Source organism: Arctopsyche grandis, chromosome 8 (genome assembly GCF_051622035.1).
Source record: "Arctopsyche grandis isolate Sample6627 chromosome 8, ASM5162203v2, whole genome shotgun sequence".
Lineage (NCBI taxonomy): Eukaryota > Metazoa > Arthropoda > Insecta > Trichoptera > Hydropsychidae > Arctopsyche > Arctopsyche grandis.
Window position 1 is genome coordinate 5,770,147 of NC_135362.1, and position 22,070 is coordinate 5,792,216.

Sequence of the window (22,070 nt, forward strand, 5' to 3'; positions counted from 1 at the left end):
GAGTTACTTTGCTGGTTGAATTGTATGTATGTAGTGTTCTAATTTTAATTTTAGAATTTAAATGTAGCCCTATTGATTTTTTGTATAATCGATTTTAAGCATATCTAGTTTACCCCAAGGCTTTTTACTATTATGAATGTACATATTGTAATTTGTGATGAAATGTTCTTGAGAAAAGCTTTTCTTCCTTGTTTTATAAATAGAACAGAGTGGAAACTTCTAAGGAATATTCCTATTGAAAAAAAAAACAAATTCTTTGAATTCTTAGAAGCTACATGAATGTATTATACATATGTTGGATAAATGATATTTATGTACATATTTACTATGTTACCATACCAATTAATCAACATGCAGTATTTGCATCATACATATGTATGTCGTGTTTTTCCAACAGTCGAGATATGGAAAATAAACATTTAAAAGTATGTAATTTAAAAAGTGTTTTGACACGATACTATCATATTATTCATAACCTCAATTATTATTAACCAGATGTTGAACTGCATGAATCGAAAACATAATAAGTTTGTAGTTTCATATTATATGTATTGTATAACAAAGGCACTTGTTATAGGTCCATGTTCGATTGCACTTTTAAATTAATACATTCGTCAAAATATTATCGCATATTCTAATGTCGCAAACATTAACACCTGTTTAATCAGGTGCTCTTCAGCAATCAACGTATTGTCGAGTCGTGATTGAAATTCACCTTTCGCAAATATGCATATATTGTACGTACACGTATTTTTCAAAGTGTAATGCATGTTCGTGTATGTAAGTTTTTTGTGTTTTTTTTTTTTTGTTTGGTAATTTGACATTTTTTTCTTTCATAAACACCTCATTGTGTTCAGCCTTGCTTGTCTTATACAGCAGCGATTCCCAAACGGTGGTACACAACGGGTCAATTAAAGGTACGAGCGGTGCCGTCGAGAACGAACCCTTTGTAGGGGGGAAGGCTTATTTCTCAAATAAAATATTCTTAAGAAGGCTTATTTCTATAATAAAAAAATAATAAAAATGAAACACTAATAATTTAAGTAAGTATAAGCCATAAGAGGTAAGTACATAATAATATATCAATCAAATTAAGTTTAACATAATTACTTATTCAACGATCTCTTTGATAGTTGGAACATAGAAAACACTGGCGATTATGTGCAATAGCAAATAATTTACCGAATACATGAAATCGGCTACGAGCTTGCCTTTTTAATTAATTAGGTTTTTTTTGCCGATTTCACGTAATTGGCAATTTCACAGATCCAGTGTAACATATATGTACCTATATACATACATACATATGTATGTACCAGGGTCGTATCGTGGACATCCCCCTGTTTTTGTCGCACAGCCTTATGTGTGCGCTAGCAGAATACAAGATAACTAGGTGTCGTCATACCGAATACTGGATGAATAAAGTAGATATAATGTCCCTTGAATAATTATTTAGAATGCAATTTAACTACGTTTTGACAAATTATTGCTTCAAATAGATTGGCGGTATGAATATATGTATGTATGAAAACTTTGGGTCTACGTGACGAGCCAGAATGTTAAATTACAGAAAACACAAATATCGGAAGGCAAAGATCGAAAATTGAAAGATCTTATGTAAGTCGAAAGATCAAAAAAAAGGGTGCATGGTAAACGGTACATACTCACTTAATTTGCGCGAGCAGGGTACAACAGGAACAAGAGGAACAGGCTTTTCCTCCCGTATTCTGCGCGTGCACATTAATACGGGAGGAAAAGCCTGTTCCTCTTGTTCCTGTTGTATCCTGCTCGCGCAAATTAAGTGAGTATGTACCGTTTATCATGCACCCTTTTTTTTGATCTTTCGACTTACATAAGATCTTTCAGTTTTCGATCTTTGCCTTCCGATATTTGTGTTTTCTGTAATTTAACAATCTGGCTCGTCACGGAGACCGGAAAACTTTATATGCCGATTATTTCTTTATCCATTAATTCATAGTAAATATTTAAATGTGAACGATTACCATGAGCACAGTTGGGGGGAAGCGAGGTGTTGGTTTTGTGGGGAGGGGGGGGGTTTACTAAATAACAAAAAATCTAATATTTTTAGAAACGGGTGGCAAGCGGTACGCGAATCAAAAAATGTTAGAAACCGCTATTATACAACTGTAAATAATATTTGAGAACATGTGAATGCTACACTATTATGTTATGTAAGTAAGTACGTTCGATTTATGTAGTATATAATATACACAATCTATTTTTGTTCGAAACATTGAAGGTTTCAATTACCTTTGTGAAGCTATTGCCGTTGGAAAATGGCACGATGTGTCTTTGAGTTGTGTTGGAAAAATGCTTGGAGTTTTCCTTGATATTTGCATTAATTCTGCCGATTGCAAATTCCTTATCTGCAATCTGTTCGTGCACGATAGTTATGCACGTGTAATTTATTTAATCGATGTTAGAAGATCCTCTATAATGCCTATCATACGTACATGACTCGTATATTCATTTACGTTTATTAATATTTTATTACTATTATTTATGTTATTGTTTTGAATGATTATTTATTAATGTATTTTTGTCTGTATAATTTTTTTCTCTTCTCTTTCATATCACAATGGTCCATACATAAATAAATAACTAATTGCATACGATGATTTTATTGTCTTTTAACGATTAAAGATTTACGCATATGACTGAAATTGGTGTTAAAAGTAATATGGTCATTTATATATTAGTTTTATTAGCATCCATCGAGAAAATACCGTAAAAACCGGGTTGCAGGGATACTCAGATATTATGGTAGTGTTTATTACATGGCCTTTTTGGCGCGAATGCGCAATCAGATGATCAGTACCAGTAAACCAGTCGTCGACGAGCACCAATCACCTAATCTCTACGTTATTGTACTGTGTAGGGTGCATAGTACAGAGCGTGTATGGGTTGAATGTTTGTGTACTACCTAGCTAGTAACCATAGATGATACACTTTCCCTATAGCATGCCTGACGTTAAGACGTATAATAAAACAATGTTTGATCTAATCCACATCATTTGGAACACTTGCATCCTGACACCACGTGTATATGATGTGTTACCAATGTGGTCCATTGGCGACTTGCCCCGCCCCAAAAGGATAAGTCTTCGGTGAAAATCCGATATGTGATTAAAACTAGAGATCGGCGGTCAGTTTCTATTTGGACAAAAAAATGGGACAGTCGAAGTGTATTTTCATTATCAATATGTTCCAAGTGGCGTTTTGGGTCTATCATATTCGAATGAAATTCAACTAGCAAATTATATGTCTAAAAGCGCAACTACACTTTCAACAATGTGCGCCAGTTGCAATATAACAGTTGAGTTTTGACAGCTCTGATGTTATTCCGAATGCTTTAGAATTCAATAATGCGTTAATATTTGCTAGATATTACGAATAAAGGTAATATGTGTTTAACTCGCAAAATTAAATTTTCCAAGTACGATTTGATGATAGCATAAAACGTATGAGGAAGGTTTTTCCTGAACTTATATCCTTATCCTTCAAGCCAAACCTTGTCGAACGCCTGTTGGATGTCTAAGAAGATTGCAGAGCAGTATTCTTAGACATCCAATTCTAGATATAAGTTAACGGTCTCCGTGACGAGCCAGAATGTTAAATTACAGAAAACGCAAATATCGGAAGGCAAAGATCTAAAATCGAAAGATCTTAAGTCGAATGATCAAAAAAAAAGGGTGCATGGTAAACGGTACATACTCACTTAATTTGGGCGAGCAGGATTCGGGAGGAAAAGCCTCTTCCTCTTGTTCCTGTTGTACCCCGCTCGCGCAAATTAAGTGAGTATGTACCGTTTACCATGCACCCTTTTTTTTGATCTTTCGACTTAAGATCTTTCGATCTTTGCCTTCCGATATTTGTGTTTTCTGTAATTTAACATTCTAGCTCGTCACGTAGACCCTAAACAATGATAGGTGGTGGTTTCGCTACTCATTTATTCGTGTCCCAAGTTTCCGGATCCACGTTGGTAGTTAAGGCAGCAAATCTATTTTGCGTCTATCTGGTGTAGGGGTGTAGTTTTATCTGGTGTAGGGGTGATACATGTTGTCATTATTTTATTGTTTTTGAGAATAGGGACTCTTTGTGATTTCTTGTGTTTAGACACCGTGGTGCTCGTTTTGGGCTTCTATGCTTTCATCACACAGCATTGATAATTCAGACACTCCACCCACAGAATGACTTCTGGGTCTGGCGAAGAAGCCTTTATTTAGCGTTTGTTGGATCTCTCTTGACTTGGTTGTTTTTGTTGTATTTACCATTTTATTATTATTACTTTTAATTTTTTAACGTATTATGTATATGTATATACATGTACTCGGGTTTGTACAGAAGTTCATAATCGCTACATTTTTAGATACAGTTAATTGATTATTTTCGACAACTGTTTATGTAGTATAATATAATAATTGAATTATAATAATTGTTGCCCCGTATAACCATTACGGTATTTCGCAATGTATGTATTTACTCGAACACTACACTTGATAGACTCAATAGCGATACTGCACGAACGAACGATATGAACGATACTAGTATGTATGTACTAAGGCTTCCAATCCCGGAAGGTTACTTCAGCACCGGGATTGCGGTGCTAGGAATTTCCGATCCCGGTGCTAGCACCGGGATTTCAAATGTATAAAAAAAAAATCAATTGCATGTTTTCATATTTCAAAAACGTTCAATTGCATTTTGCGAACTCCGATGTTTCACGCAAAAAATACTCCCATATTGGCGTACTAATTTTGAGAGCTATATTTTTTAAAATTTCGGTTCGCATCCATAAATTTCTAAGATTAAATAAAACACATCCGAAAATGTAATTAAATAAAGTACTTCTGGTTGACCGATGCTTACCAACTTTTATACATAACTTGGTGAAATTTCAGTTCAAAAAATTAAAGGATTTCTTAGAAAAACATAAAAAATCTTGTTTCTCTAAATTAAAAGTACTACTTTCGGCGTAGGAAAAAATATTGGGTATAATATTAATAATTTCTATTACAAGTAAGAAATCCGATTTGATGAGTGGTTTGGGAGATAATTTAATTCAAAAACTTAAAAAGAAAGAGGACACCTATAAGAGGAGGTACCATTTCCGGTCGATAAAAATTTCAGTAACCAATACTAAGTTTCAGTTCCATAGGACGAACAGTGTTCAAAAAATCCCCAAAATACACTGACACACAATAAACATACATATACTCGCACAGAAACACAGACACACACACACACAGACATTTTTGTCTAGATCACGAAAACGTGATCAGTGGTCGATTCTGAGTTCGAATCAGATATGCTTCAAATATAATTACGGTTGAGCACAATCTCTGGGACACAATACAGGCCGTTCATACCATTTCGTCGAAACGGCAAGCCGGTGTTCAAACGGGTGACAAACAAATGGACTATGACTGTCATTGCTCATCCCACCATTGTTCATTATACATATATAATGTTGTTTTATGTTTCTTTCCATATTATTTTTGATATAAAGAAATTTATGCCAGCACCGTAATCCCGGTATTCAGACTAGTTTCAGCACCGGGATTCACGGTACCAGAAAACACCGGGATCCCGGGATTGGAAGCCTTAGTATGTATTTGATTTTTTGTTGTTAAGGAAATTGGATGACGTCGCTTCGTGCAACCCTTCAATGTCTTCTTATATAATACAATGTTGATTGAACTGTTTAACTTTTGTTTCAGGGGATCTTGTCGGAGTGTCGGCCATTGAGCTCGTTCAGTCGACGATGACAGTGTCTCGCTTAGCGTTATAGCGGTGCAGCGGACCTCGCTTAACGCGCTAGCAGACCTCCTGTATTCGTGTGTGTCGTCGATTTGTGCTAGTGAGTGAGTGCATTGTGATTTTGCGAGGACATGTCCGAGTCCAGGGACGTGCAGATCACTCTGGCGGGCGCCGGCGAGCTCCAGGGGGGCGCAGGCGCCATGGTGGCGTACGTCCCCCATCTGAGGTCGCCGCCCCCGTTCGAGCCCCTCAACAACGGCACTGTACTATAGTGAGTATCACAATACAACTAACGATGATTACAGACCAGTTGGCAAATTTGAATTGTTCATGATATGAATTGTCGCGATACTAAAACGAAACTTAGTAATACGTGATACTGAACCGTGCACAGTGGTCCGTATTGATTTTTTTATATACAACAATATTAAAAACGTATTGAATATTAAAATCCTCCGAATGAGCCTCCCCCAAATAATATAGCGTTCCGCTAGTTGTCAGTAGGTATTGAATTTAACGTGAATTTCATAAATCGGTAAAAGGTAAATGATTTTTCTTACTGTCCGTATACCGGTATTTACCGGTAAATTAATGAAAAACATTTTCGAGGATTACACAACTGTATATGGTCACTTTTCCTAAAAGCGTTAACCTAGATTAAATCGCAATTAATTAAAAATAAATCTCAAGTGTATAATGTCATATTTTTATTTATTTATTTTTCATTTCATTTACACCAAGAAGGCCTAACAGGTAAACCCAATGCGCCTTCCTGGTCAAAGACAATTATATAAACATAAATGTACACCATCCATATATACACAAATACATACACATACATACATAAATATAAAAATACACATATATACATATACATACATACACACCTACACATATATATTCACATATACATACATATACATATACATATACACATACACATACATTACATACATCCATAAACATGTACTATGTATTATACATGTATACTATGCAATTATATAAATATTTACATTCAAGTAAATTCCTAATAACACTGTTCGACAAATGACGACTTTTTTTTTTGGTTCAGAGACAAGATATGACTTTTATTATAGAACTATGCCCAGTGAACACGAATCTGGTAATAAAAAATGTTGATTGGCTCGAGATTCGGAGATATATGTGTTTTTTAAATCGCGCGGTTTTTCTATATCTTGGTGTTGTTCGGTCGATGTCTCAAAATCTGTCAATTTTCTGTTCAAAATGAATATTGGAATATATAGTCGGGTATTTTATCTTTCATTTGTAGTACTTTTCAGCTGTCAAATCTCTCGTAAGTAGTCGTCCAGTTCAAATCAAAAGTCAAAAGTACGTATTTTCACTAGGGATTTTTTCCCACTGTTAATACTATTTTATATCGAGTATTTTCTATTGAAACATGTTTATTGGGACAGTGTTCTGGCCACACTATTTTTTGTTTTCGTATAAAAGGGTTAATTGGAAATGCTGTATTTTAAATCGATAAAATTGCAAGCTAAAAACTCGTACTAGTGGAGCACGGTTTTGGATAATTTATTTCGATTTGATGGGTTTTTGTTGCCCGTGAATTTATCAATTTGAAATTACCACATTGAATACTGAAAATAAACAAATTTTCAGGCAACCTAATCTAAAATACGCCATTTGCATCGTTTTTTAATGTAATATTATGCAATAATATGACTGTATATGTACTTAAATAGTTCCGGGAATTACCTTTGGTGATTTTACCGGGAAACATTTTGGTGATTTACCTATAAACCGGTATTGCATCCCTAGTTCGTCAGGGCCCTTTTGTTAATTTTGTAGAAAAAACATGTTTTTACAAGCTTTCTTGCTGTCTTTCTTTGAACGCTAATGAAACGGTTGCTATTAACAATCTGACGAGTAGCCAAAATCTACTTATAAGAGGTATATGAAAGAAGATTTGTGAATCGGGAAAAGAGACGGGAGTTTAAATAATACATATAAAGACATAAACGAGATCAAAGAAATAGGTCAGTGTGGACAGGAATATTATTAAATGAAGAGCAGAATCTGTATATGTAGAAAAAACGTTACGGGAATAATTGGTTGCAAAAGGATTTAAATATGTAGAACACAAAGGGTTACGTAGTAATCTGAGATTACAGTGAAATAGGAACGTGCATATTATGTATATAGGAAATGGTAACTGTATCTCTTCAATTAAAATATTTTAAATTTTATATATGTGCATATGTGTATATGTAAATCAAAATTGTGATTTATGATAAAATGTTGATACATAAAAATTGATTTCTATGATAAAACTTGAATTTAATTCTAAGGAACAAACGAAATATAATAAAATATAAGTTAATAGGGCTGATAATCTTTTGGATTATTGATCGTAAAGATCGCTGCATACGATATTTGTATGAACCATTTTACTACGATAAATAAATCGCCCAACTTTGGTTGTAAATTTATTTTGTATAATACTTAGTCGAACTAGAAATCATTTAATATACATTTTTACATCATATTGACCAAACGTTAAACTGTAACTAGCAATAGATTTATAGTCAATAATTTCTAAATGGCAATTTCTAGTCTATATCTGCTACCGAATCGCGTGTAGACAATGCTTACAAGCGATAACCGTTACGATAAGTTGTGCAACTAATTTGGATTCATAAACAGTTGTGTATTTCGTTCACAGCGTTCATAATATTGTATTGACATGTATTCTGTAATTTTATCGGTCCTGAAAAAAAATGCGAATAGAATTAGTATGTCACTTGTATGATAAAAAAGTTTAATGTTCCATTGTTTTATTTTTAACTAAATTTTATTCAAATTCAATAGGCAATTACATTTATTGCGTCACAGTATTTTTTAACATTAAAAAATAAATAAGGAATTCATATTGTCAAGTTCAGATGTGATATTAACTCGAAGTATGTAGTTCATAGCTTCGCGATGGTCGTTATATTTTTTTTGCGACAGCGTATTTTTTAAATTAAAAAGTGTCATTTGATATTTTTTACTATTTGTGATTTAAATTATGAATGTATTGGGATATAATGTGGCATTTTTTTCGTTTTTATTTTATCTGTTATACATATGTACATTATTTTTATCAGTTTGTGCAGCGTAATACGTTTTAATATTCACGTACTGTAAATAATAATCAAAATCTACGCATTCGCTTTGTATGTAATCTATTTTTAAATTTGTTTTTTATGCAACAGGGAAAGTTTAAATCGCACTGTATGCACATACATATTCAAATTTTGCACACATTGTTCTATTATTCGTTCCAATGCTATTCCCTTGTGTATCCCGAGCTTTGTTTAGAAGCAGTTGATCAAAGTGGCAAAGTAAATATTTGGCAGGTATTTTTAGAAGCGTTACTTACATATTTATTAATCTTGGTCAATGTTTATATTGACTTTTACGAATCTACTCACATATGTACGTTTTATGTGGAAAATTCTGAGAAACTTTTTGGATTGTTACTGTTAGCTAGTCTTGAATATGAACTTAATCCTCATGAGCAATTTTTTTACGTTTATTTTATTTTTACTTTATTAACGTACATACATACAATTGTATTATTGTACGTAGTAACAATAGATTAATTTTTTTGATCATACGAAAATTCGAACTTGAGATTTTGACTGATCACATTTTTATGATCTAGTTTTGTTTTGTATAATGAAAGTTTGTTTATAATGCGGTCTTTCATTTGGAGATTTGTCTGCAGACAAGTCTCTCGTAGGGTCTTTGGCTACGATATTTATTGGATCCTACAGTCTGCAGGCAAATCTTTACACGAATTTACATACTTTTATGTATTTTATAATACAAGGAAGTTGACAATAAATTACTGATGATAACTTATCATCAGTGTCATTGATAATACATAAGTTACTTTGAGGGTCGGGTTCAATATGCAAAACAACGTCTAATTGGCGAAGAAACCTTTTTTTGGTTGGAATATTAGGTCTAGTTAATTACTTCAATTTATTAGCCAGCAATATGGCTCGGTGGCTGCGTTTATGTTTAGCACCGAGAGTGCGATCCCGTGATTATCTTTAATACTGCTGGTTTGACTTGGATATTTGTGACTCCAAGTCGATCGTTTCTTATCAGAGTTTGCCAATTTATCTGATTTTCATTACAAGTCTAAATCCATAGTTGTCTCAATGGATTAATTAATGAATTAATTGTAAATTTCGTGTTCTTCAGATTCTCAAAATACAGTGATTTGTGTAATAAAAATGCTGCAGTGTTTGTAATTAATTGTCTAAAAAGGTGCATTGGGGTCTACCTGTATATAATAATAAAAATTACATATTAGGTATTTCGTATTTTTCGTGCGAAATTAATCGATTGATTTTCGTTTCTGTTTATGGAATATATTGTATTAAAGTGCTTGATTAGCATTTGATGATTTATCGATTAGAATACACTAGAAATAATTAATATTTAAACATATATACATACATACATACATATATTTGATTTTGATTTTCAAAATATTTTTATTTTTCATATATAATATTATGTTCAAGATACAACCAACCTAGTGTATAGTATTTACATAATATAATGATATAATATATAAGAAAGCTTAGAGTTGTATTTATTGCCAACGAGAAAAAATCAAATTATGTGTATGCGAATGCCAAGAGTTCAATCCAAGGATTCTTGGAAGTCAAATGATCGCCAAAACATATTGTATTATTTTTTTAAGTTTGAAAAGCCGTGGCTAAAATTGTCGGTTCGCATGCGTCACTTTTGAGTGCAAACTGAGTGCGCGTGTACCGAGTATAATTTCAGGGTTGTCACTTCCGCGTTTTAATTTATTCCGTAATTATTTCTTTATAGTTTTGACAGTGCCAAACTCGAGATTGTACGCTACTGAAAAAAGCTTATCTTGAGTCGCGGGATTTTTATTTTATTTTATTTAAAACATTTCACTATCTTATCTACCACGCGTCGTTAAGATGAAATTAATATTCAGTTCTTATCGCGATTCTTATACATTTTTATGTATTGTACATTTCTTCGAATGGATTGCATCGAGATGCTGCTTTCTTTTGGTCGAAAGTCATATATGTACATATGTATATGTCACAGTGAAAATATATTTTCACTGACGTTTCAGTGAAATCATAATCAGTTACATTTTCATGGTTTGTTTTATTCATTTAAGATTAGATTGTAAGGGTCGGTATTATTTAAGGGTTAGGATAGGTTAGGTTAAGTAAGGGTTGGCCCTATTCGTTTAAGATTGGGTTGTTAGGGTTAAATTTATAGAGTTAAACGTTGTAAATTCATTGATTAATACATTTTCATTGCTCGAATTAGTGAAAATATATTTTCACTTGAAATATGCTTTCACTGTAACACATACATATATGTACATACGTACGTATCGTCTGATAACAGTTGTGTTTGAAATTTGTGATAAATTTGAATATTTGAGTTAAATTTAAATCGCGTTATCACGATTTGTCTGTGTGTGTTGAAAACAATGTGAAATTTTATTGACATTTTCAAGATCAACTGAAAATAACAATACGGACATACGTTTTTTTTTATTTTAGCAATTAGTAAATTAAAAGATAATTTTTTTTTAAATTTTAAATTAGGTTCACAAACTCGACCTCAATTAATTAAAAAAAAGAAAGATAATATATTTATTATTTAATAAATTACATTTATTCAAGCCGGTGATAATATCGAAGGTTTTTAGCAAGTGCACGAGAATGTGCCGTGCACATATTTGCATAACGGTTTAGTGGACAGTGAATGGGCTAGCCAGGAGCTTCCCATTTTATCGTGGAATTAGTGCAATTACATTGCACTGACGCTGGCTTTTTATTAGTCAGCAGGGGGTTTTTCCAGCGGATTACAATATAAGGTATTTTCTTGGGAATTGCTGCTACTTTTTTAATTAAGTTTTTAATCATACTGTGCCAAGGCTGACTGTATCATTCTGACCATTTATGTAAGGTCGGACATTTTCGCTTTAGTTTAGAATATTAGCTTTAAATATCTAAGCTGCGGCAGAATTACGTAACGTAAACAACATATTATATAAAATAGAATATTTATATATATATATATATATATATATATATATATATATATATATATATATATATATATATATATATATATATATATATTGTGTTTAATAACAATAAAAAAAACAATATTTGGGACTTTTCGGGATAGTAGAGTAGAAGTCATTTATGCAAGCGAATCATAGTAGTTTGAGCGATGCGTTGGTTATGACACAGATGACGACATTTATGGGTTAAGACCATCATCTAAATGAGATTCACTACCAGTACGATCCATATTTATATATAACATTTAATATACACGAGTCGCGTCTTTATTTTAATTAATTTAATATACAAGTCCACTTTTCTTCATTTCGAGAAATATCTTGCAAAACATTAAATATAATATTTTGCGTTTTACAACATTTAAAAATACTGGTAGCCTGTAAAAATTCTGCTTTTCTGAGATACTTTATGCATCGAATTAAAATAAGTGATTTAATTTGTTAATTAAGTCAAGTGTTTTGGAACTGAAAATTTGACTTCCGTGTATAGGTAGTTATGTGTTGTTTTGTGTTATGCTATGTTATTTTATTATTAACTCAATATTTTCAACACAAGCTATCAAGCGATTGGATGTTTAATCATATGTACATATATTGGTAGGTAGGTCTGCTCATAAATTTGCACACTAACGAAAGCAATTTAACTGACTATGTGATTAAGCTAAAAACTTCAATTACTTTTATGTTTTAGTTCAATCACCACCAAAAGTATTTTCTTCTTTTACTTTTCGTTATGGTATCTCTAGAAGGTAGAAGGAAATAGATAGAGAAAAAAAGTAAAAACACTTGGTGAAGCAGTAAAGCTCCAAATTGATTATATTTGAAAATAAAGTATTATATACCGTTAGACAGTTTGGAAGGATATTCAATTATAGCGGTTACGCGACTTTTTCGCTTACTCTCTTATCTACTTACAATGATTAAGAATACAGACAATTTTTCCATTAATTTTCACTTGTCTATAGGCCAGACTGTGTTATTTAATATTAAATCCATTTAATTTACATATTTATTACAGGTTATTTTTTATTGTATGAATATTTGTGTAAACCCTATGTATTATCGTGACGATGTTGGTCATCCATATATACATACATATGTACCTAAATCTATGGTTGAGTTTAGCTCTGAGGTAATATTACGTAATCGTAAAACGGAATTGTACTGTTTTGGCTTCTTATCAATTGATCCTAATTTGATCTTATTTATATTTTGACCACTTTTAATCGAAATATTAATATATTATACAATATCTTAAGCTCAAATGATGTGTTCTCAATAATAATCTTTATTCAATTAAAGCAACAATGTTGGAATTATTATTGCTAAATGCATCAATACGTTGTTATCAATCAATTCATGGCAATTAAAGTCCAATTTAATCATCTATTTGATGATTAATTACTGGCATACGATATATTGCACACATGCTCTTATCAATAGTCAATTGTAATGTCAGGAAGGGTCAACCATTTCTGTGTTGTGTTACAGAAGAAAGTCATTATAGTCATCATCATTTACAGCTATTCACCATCTACTACTGCGTGAAGGCCTATCCAACACGCTTCCATTCGCCTCTGTTTTGGGTAACTCCCATGAATCTCATCATCAGTATAGCTTGATGATTGCGTTGATGCTAACCACCGAGAAGTTCCCGGTTTCAAGCCCTGGGTTGACCTCGATTGAAAATAATTTATTCGGAAGTATTTCTGTAGTCCTCCTGGTCAGACTTGAATATATGTGACTCTAAGTCGATCTTTTCCTATCAGAGTTTGACAATTTATCTAATTTCATTGTTGAAACGGTTTCTCATCAAAATTGGCATAACCATCCTACCCACTATGAAACCTCTATTTGAACTCTAATACTATAGCAACCTGTAATGGCATCATGGGAAAATATAAATTAGTAGAAATTAAATATCCCACACATTTTTCTAATTTCATCCACCCATCTCCCATGTGACCTTCCTACCACCCTTTAACATTTTCTCAGGTACCTTTTGAGCACTTATTTCGTCCATCTATCGTCCATTCTTCTATTTACGTTACCCGCCCATTGCTGTTTTAATCTCTTGTCATAAATTTCACAATCTTACTTACGTATTCCGATTTCTATATCTCCTCGTTATGCCGAGCACACAGCGTTCCAAACTTTTTTGAGTGCATAATTCTAGCGTTCAAGACCCAAGTTCGCTTCCATTTATTATTACTGGCAAAACATATTGATCGAAGATCTTTTTGTTTATGCATGGAAGAAAAAGCGGCCAGAAATAGTGTATCGTGGATGGTTTTCCGAGATTGGAGTGAAAGACGCAGCTTTAGTGCTAAAGGTATTGTTCTTGATCCATCGATCTGTCAGGTGCGAATGAAGCACGGACCAAAACCGCCTAATATTTATACCCATCGGGTACTCTCCACGGAGAGATGGCTAAGATAAAATAGATGGATTAACGCTGTCGCGTTATTTTAAAATAGATTTCAGAATTTAAAAAAATGTAATCAAAAAGTTTTATGGATCACATGTACTAAAATCATAAAAAAGTATTTTTCCATGCTGTTTTAAGCATTTGAAAATAGGATGAAATGAAAATTAAAAAAAAGTTTTTTTAAAAACAAGCCTCTTTTATATTTTGTTTATAAAATGAAGACAATATATAACAAATAGAATGTCACGAGTCGCGTTGAGCGATGGTACGCAGACAAGCAATGCAACCAAAAAGAGGTTCTAGGTTTTTCGATGCACCCCGGTTAATGTGCATACTTTAACCAAAAACTTATGTCAACGATTAGAAAACAAAACAAAAAGATTGACCGATTCGTACAGCGAGATGTCAGTGCCAAAATGACAGTTGAGCCTGACATATTTGGCCATAACAAGCATATCGAATCGCCATTGTAATATAAACATTTTAACATTCATTATATGTAAAACCTATGAGTGACGTAAAAGTATATATGAGAGATAAAGAGAACCTACAATGCAAATTTTATTAGATATAGTTATAGGCGTTTAAACATTTAAAATCTGACAAAGCGATATAGTGGCGGAAAGGAAATTACTATTAGACGCCAAGATGGTCGAAATTGTAGCATTTTTTAAACTTGTCTATTACGATTATTTTTCAACAACAACATCATACTGGCAGATTTGATTTGAATATATATTGTTGATCAAACTGCGCAAAATGATAAAGTTCCAAAACGATAGGAAGAATGCAGTATATCAAATCATAGAAGAGGCTTGTAAAAAATCGACGAACATCAGGTTTTGAGGTGCGATAGTCTGGAGTCGTGCGGGGTCAAAGTGGTGCACGAGTCACTTATTGAACTATATAGAAGTCAGGTTTTTATGTAAGTAAATAGCTTATTGATCAATGTAAATGTTTCTTAAATATATGTGCAATTTTGTTGTATATTTTATAACCATTTACATATAAACACTTGTTGATACTTGATATATACCTTTTAGCGAAATTTCAACTATTTTTAATATTTCTATTTGAGTGGGACTCTTGATTTAAAATTACATATGTACATATGCCTTAATTGGATTTTCGACTGTTACTATGTATGCAAGATGAAATTTCCCACTACAAACCAGTAGTAAGTAGTCTTATATGTACTGAGGTCATAAAACTTTACATAATTTAGCAATACAATATTATCAGATTTAAATTTTACATTAGCATATCGTACCAGCGATTTCTAATAAACATCACACAAACCCATCCACTTTCACACCATCCCCATACAACGTGACCTTGGCCATTAGGTACGTATGGTGTTATAAGGGGGGGAGGGGGAACGACAATCGTTCGTTGGGAACCAACACGCGTACCTACCACCGCCACCCCAGAACTTTTCGACAGTATTGACTTAATAATAACGAGCCATTTCCACGTCGTTCCGCAACAACCACTATCTCTCAGAAGCAGGTGAACCCACACCCATCGGGCCGAAAAACTGACCGAATGAAGCATTCGCTTCTCGATTCTCGGGGAGGCTTGAACTTTTGGCGCGGAGAGGTCTACACCCAGTTTTGAGGGAGAGAGAGAGCTCTGACCCAGTTTCGCGCTCGGATAAGGGTAGAATTCGCGGCCGATCAATAGAAATGTTCCTTGCCTCCTTGAGAGTGGAGCATGCCGAGGGACGAGGACACACGTAACAATCCCCCGCTTTCTCTCCTCTGGTTACAGTTAACGTTGTTCATATTGAGTCCTTACAGGGCAACGATGAAAACCCTACAATACCTCGGCGGATCAGGGTAGCGTATTGAAGATTGCTATACGTTAATGGGACTTAGTGTAAAATGTTGCACAATTGACTCCAGCTTACTGCCTTTCAACTTTTAAAGGGGAGTAAGTCTAAATCGGATGTGTAACGAAATGCTTTAGCTAAGTGACTCGCAGTGCCGAAATCCATGGATCTTTTTGGAATTTTGACAAATTGGCCTCTGACGATTCGATGCGAATAAACGTATTTTCTATCATTATTTATTAATTACTTATTACTTACCTCTTCTTAGCTTGCAAACGATTTGATCGTGTGACGAAGTTTGGGTTCTTATCCGATCGTATTCAAACTTTGCCATTTTGCTCGGTTTGGTCATCAATATAAGTGGAAAAGTCTAACCATTATTAAAAAAAAAACTAGATGAATATAGGACTACTTGCGCAGGACTAGATTAAGGTCTATAGGTTCCTTTCCCATTTGGTCTATTTCAATTATGAAAATCTTTAATAACACTGAGCAACAAAAAATCACGTTTTTGAGTTACCAGAGCAGAGACTAACCAATCTTTACTAAGTTTGACCCACTGAGTTCGAATATGATATTGATTTTTGATGTTTGGGTCTCCTTTACGAGATATGAGCGTTTAAAAAAATGCGCACTTTTTACAGATTTTTGGCTTTTGCGGTCTTTAATTCAAAATTTAGTATTGCTGTGCTCAAAGTGAGTATTGAAATAGTCAGATGTTTTTTCTATTGATTGTAATTTTTTATTGTTTTAAAATACTTTTGATTCCAATACTCACTTTGAGCACAGAAATACTAGATTTTGAATTAAAGACCGCAAAAGCCAAAAATCTTTAAAAAGTGCGAATTTTTTTAGACGCTCATATCTCGTAAAGGAGACCCAAACAATAAAAATCAATATCATATTCGAATTCAGTGGGTCAAACTTAGTAAAGATTGGTTAGTCTCCGCTATGGTAATTTTTTTTGTTGCTCAGTGTAATTAATCTAGAATATCGTCCAGATTCTGAGGAGATATGATGCTTTCAATAGAGTAGGCAAAGTTTGTTGCGAAACATTCCCGGTAGGTGTAGCTTATAGTTTCTTTTTGAAAGCGTGCATAGTGGAGCGACACCTCTCGTATAAAGATACTTATAGCCCTTACTTTCATCTCGCGTTTTGCTCACACACGTTGGTAAACTTTACGCAGGTGCGTCGTGTTAAAAGCTCCCCACCAATCAACGGAGATTCGTCTTCACGGTGGTTTACCTGTTGTTATTTACCTGAGACTGGAGGGCTTCCACTTGCGTCACCGGTTGTATTGCGTGGGAGATTTTAATACCCGGAGACTTAAACTTGGCAGACGCAAGCTTGAGACTTAAGCGGCTTCCGCTTAAGTGCCCTCTCCGCGCCTGACCCTAATTTAATTTCTATTCCGTGGGCGGAAAATTGCCGTGAAACTTTCACTCAAAAAAAGTTCCTTCGGTAGAGCTAATCGTTTTTATTGTGGCTTTTTTTAAAATTCGTTTACAGTCACATTTGTACACCGGCTGCAAAGTCGCCAATGCCAGGTGTAAATCAAACTCTTATCTTGCACATCTTGTATATAATTCGTCACACGTTAGACTGATTGTTCGTACATACAGTCGTTATATCGATAGTGCGCACGCGCAGTCCGTCAACTGACAAGCAATGCACATATATGCACCAAGGACACTATCTATGTATGTATATACATACGTATATACAATTCTAAGCTAATAACATATTAATACATTCTCGTTCTCGTTCGCCATGCGAAATCGGCTGGCAGAGCGAATGAGACGTCACGAGACATGGCGCGCGTTCTATTGGGAATGTTGCTTCCGACAACATAGGCGCAAAGCGGGCGCGCGGTCGGACGTATTTTGTGTACAAATACAAACATTTTTTTTCATATATATAATATTGCTATTCTATGTGTCTGTCTGTCTGTCAGATATAACGCTCGCCGTACTATAGGGGCGCGAACACACAGCGCGGGATGCGGGATGTTGTACGTGGGACGTTTTTTTTTTTAGATAGTTTGTAAAACATATTTTGTATATAAAATTAAGACAATATATAACAAATAGAATGTCACGAGTCGCGTTGAGCGATGGTACGCAGACAAGCAATGCAACCAAAAAGAGGTTCTAGGTTTTTCGATGCACCCCGGTTAATGTGCATACTTTAACCAAAAACTTCCCATGTCAACGATTAGAAAACAAAACAAAAAGATCGACCGATTCGTACAGCGAGATGTCGGTGTCAAAATGACAGTTGAGCCTGACATATTTGGCCATAACAAGCATATCGAATCACCATTGTAATATAAACATTTTAACATTCATTATATGTAAAACCTATGAGTGACGTAAAAGTATATATGAGAGATAAAGAGAACCTACAATGCAAATTTTATTAGATATAGTTATAGGCGTTTAAACATTTAAAATCTGACAAAGCGATATAGTGGCGGAAAGGAAATTACCATTAGACGTCAAGATGGTCGACATTGTATCATTTTTTAAACTTGTCTATTACGATTATTTTTCAACAACAACATCATACTGGCAGATTTGATTTGAATATATATTGTTGATCAAACTGCGCAAAATGACAAAGTTCCAAAACGATAGGAAGAATGCAGTATATCAAATACAGTCGGGCGTATTTTATTTACAAATACAAACATTTCAAAACCGACAGTTAGACCTTATTTTTTTGTCATATTGCTATTCTATGTGTCTGTCTGTCTGTCAGATATAACGCTCGCCGTACTATAGGGGCGCAAACACACAGCGCGGGATGCGGGATGTTGTACGTGGGACGCTTTTTTTTTAGATAGTTAGACGGCGACAGAAAAAACATGTTAGACGGCGGTCATCATTCATTGGAGCGGTCTCGTTGAAATTCCATAGTATTGTTTGGTTATAGTGTGGTTTTTTTTAATAGAACAGTGATGTGCGGTTGTTCTTGTGCGATATTCATGAACAACCGTCTCGTTCTCCGACGAAAGGGTCTCTTAGACTGTATTCGTTAGGGGGGTGGTGGCCTCATGTTGAGGGCTTTAAGGGTCAAATTCCTTGACCTTTAAAGCGGGCTTAGTATAGTATTGTTTATCCTTGCTTGACGGTGATATATAGAGGTAGGATAGTCACAGTGCTATCCATTGTTCCATTGTTGTAAATTCTTTGTAAAAAAGGTTCGGCAAACCCTAACAATGCATTTACAACCTTTGAAAAATACGCGGCACCTTCTGGGTCCGGTGACTAGTGATATATGCCAAAACGACCCTTATTAACTTTAACTTTAAACGAAAAAAAATAGTATGGCCAGAACACTATCCACATAAACATGTTTCAATAGAAAATACTCAATATCAAATAGTATTAACAGTGGGAAAAAATCCCAAGTGAAAATACGTACCTTTGACATTTGATTTGAACTGAACTACTTGGAGAGATTTGAAAGCTGAAAAGTATTACAAATGAAAGATAAAATAGACTATAGATTCCAATATTCATTTTGAACAGAAAATTGACAGATTTTGAGACATTGACCGAACAACACTAAGATATAGAAAAATCGCACGATTTAAAAAGCACATATGTACATATATCTCCGAATCTCGAGCCAATCAACATTTTTTATTACCATATTCGTGTTCTCTGGGCATAGATTTATAATAAAAGTTATATCTCGTCTTTGAACCAAAAAAAAATTTGTCATTTGTCGAACAGTGTAATTTAATATGCCAACACCCATGCGATGATATTTTCTCGGGTACAACACTAGTTTTATATAGATGCACACATACATAGTAAATATAGTATAAAATAAAAAGAGATATAAATATAAAATAAATTATTTAAATTCCTATTAAAGAGAGCACCGCATGTTAATATAAAAAAAAAACAATAAGAATACAAAATAAACATAGTAAATATATGTACATAAATAAAACAATGAATGGCAATGACAATTTAGTGCACGATTGCGTGCATTAGGACACTAGTAATTTTTTAATACGTCATCTGATGTAGTCTTACTTTAATTAAATCTGATTTAAGGCTTATAATATATTGTATATCTTTAAGATGTATTGTGAACATAATTTCGTAATAATAAAAAGCATTTAAAAATCAAAAAAAAAAATATATATATATATATATTGTATATCGCGCTGTATAAATATAGGAGTTTGTTTTGTTTTTATGCTCCATGTTGGTATTGTTTGAGGTGTTTTGATCTTGGCAACATTTGGTTATTATTTATAGCACTAAATTGGTCATTTTTGTCATAATCTGCCGCTCTAATTTGACTTGTTAGGACGACTCCACGTATAAATTGGCATCGTTTAATGTTCCATGTCACAAGTTGACTGCTACATATTCCTATTCTCATTTTATACTACTTCTTGTCTCTTATTTCATATGCTCCCATCATTTCTTATTATTTTTGCCGTCTCCTTCTCTCCTCCAACTTATCTTTCCTCATAATCTTGTCTGACTCAAGTTCTTCTCATTTTATACACTTCAGGTTAAGTATATTTTTTTTAATTTATCCCTTAACGTAATTGCATACATTCTATCGTATATAGCAATACTTTATATTAAATAAATCCTATCGAGGATCCAATCCAAACCTTTTTATTCATTTGTCCAATACCGTACCGCTGCGTAATACTGGGCTATCTATCTAATCTCGCAAAGTGATATTCCCTACTAGGAAAAGTGGTATCCATTTGTAAACCGTTGGGTTCCTCATATGTCAAATACTAGAATTCTTATTCGTTACAGTGTTTTTTTTTTGATATTCTAACCCGTAAACCGTTGCATTGAGCTCAAACGAAATCTTATCATTTGAATTGCACATACGTATCAGTTATGTAAAAGTGAAAGTTCCGAAGTTGGATTAGGGCAGGATCGACAACAAACGCGTAGACGAGTGTAAACGTGCCAGAAAATACTGGGCAAGAATTTTCTTTGGCACGGATAAAAATATTGACAATGACTTATTTCTTCTCTATATTATGTTAAGATAAAAAATTATATAGTAAATTTGTAAAGAGAAAAAAAATTAAGTCATAAAATGTATATAAAAATGCTCTCTTACAATTTCTTTACAAACTCGTGTATCTTAATTTTATTTATTCTATAAAGTGATTACAATTTGAACAGATAATCTATTCGATTAAATTTATTTCTTCGAACAAAACAAAATGAATCATTCAAATATGCAGATTAAAAGTTACTCAACATTTTGTTTTTACTATTCTAGACTCATGCAATTTGATAACTTTGATTTAGATTTGAGACCTTTTTATTATACGAAATACATTGTATATGTATTTATCATTAGATTACCTAATTGCAATGTTTTCCTTTCATTGTAAATATTCAAGTTAGTTCAAAGCCTTTGCATATCGAGTGTATCGTTTGAAACGACTGTTGAGATTCGAGACGGGAAAATGTATACATATGTACATATATGTATCTCCGGTCTTCCGGGATATTTTTGTCGAGATTTCCGGAAATAGAATCCCCATGAATTGTACATGTAGCTACAGAATCTTGACGGGTGTCTAGCAGTTTCAGCTTTTACATTTCGCTCTATAAATATAACATTAAACTCCTTTCCAATGATTTTCAACAAATATTATACTATAGGTACAATCAAAGATTTGCCCAAATTAGGATTATATATAGTTTTTCACAATTTTTTTGTCAACTTATTATATGTATGTACATATATATTATATATGGTAAAATGCTCTTGTATGTATTTCGATGTTAAAATCTTAGGGAAAGGCTTAAATAGGGAAACTACGCAATTATACAGTTTGCATCATTGTACTTATCAGAGAGATTGAAGCCGAGGCCGTCGTAATTGTAGGCCT

At 33.5% G+C, this 22,070-nt stretch overlaps 1 protein-coding gene across 1 annotated transcript in view; it reads left to right on the forward strand.

Moving 5' to 3' along the window:
• Atet (ABC transporter expressed in trachea) overlaps positions 1 to 22,070 on the forward strand; it is a 64,786-nt gene that overhangs the window by 11,887 nt on the left and 30,829 nt on the right. The window contains exon 2 of the mRNA XM_077437153.1: positions 5,742 to 6,052. Coding sequence (XP_077293279.1) covers positions 5,913 to 6,052 — 140 coding nt within the window. The 5' untranslated portion in view covers positions 5,742 to 5,912. The remainder of the gene's footprint in view (positions 1 to 5,741; positions 6,053 to 22,070) is intronic.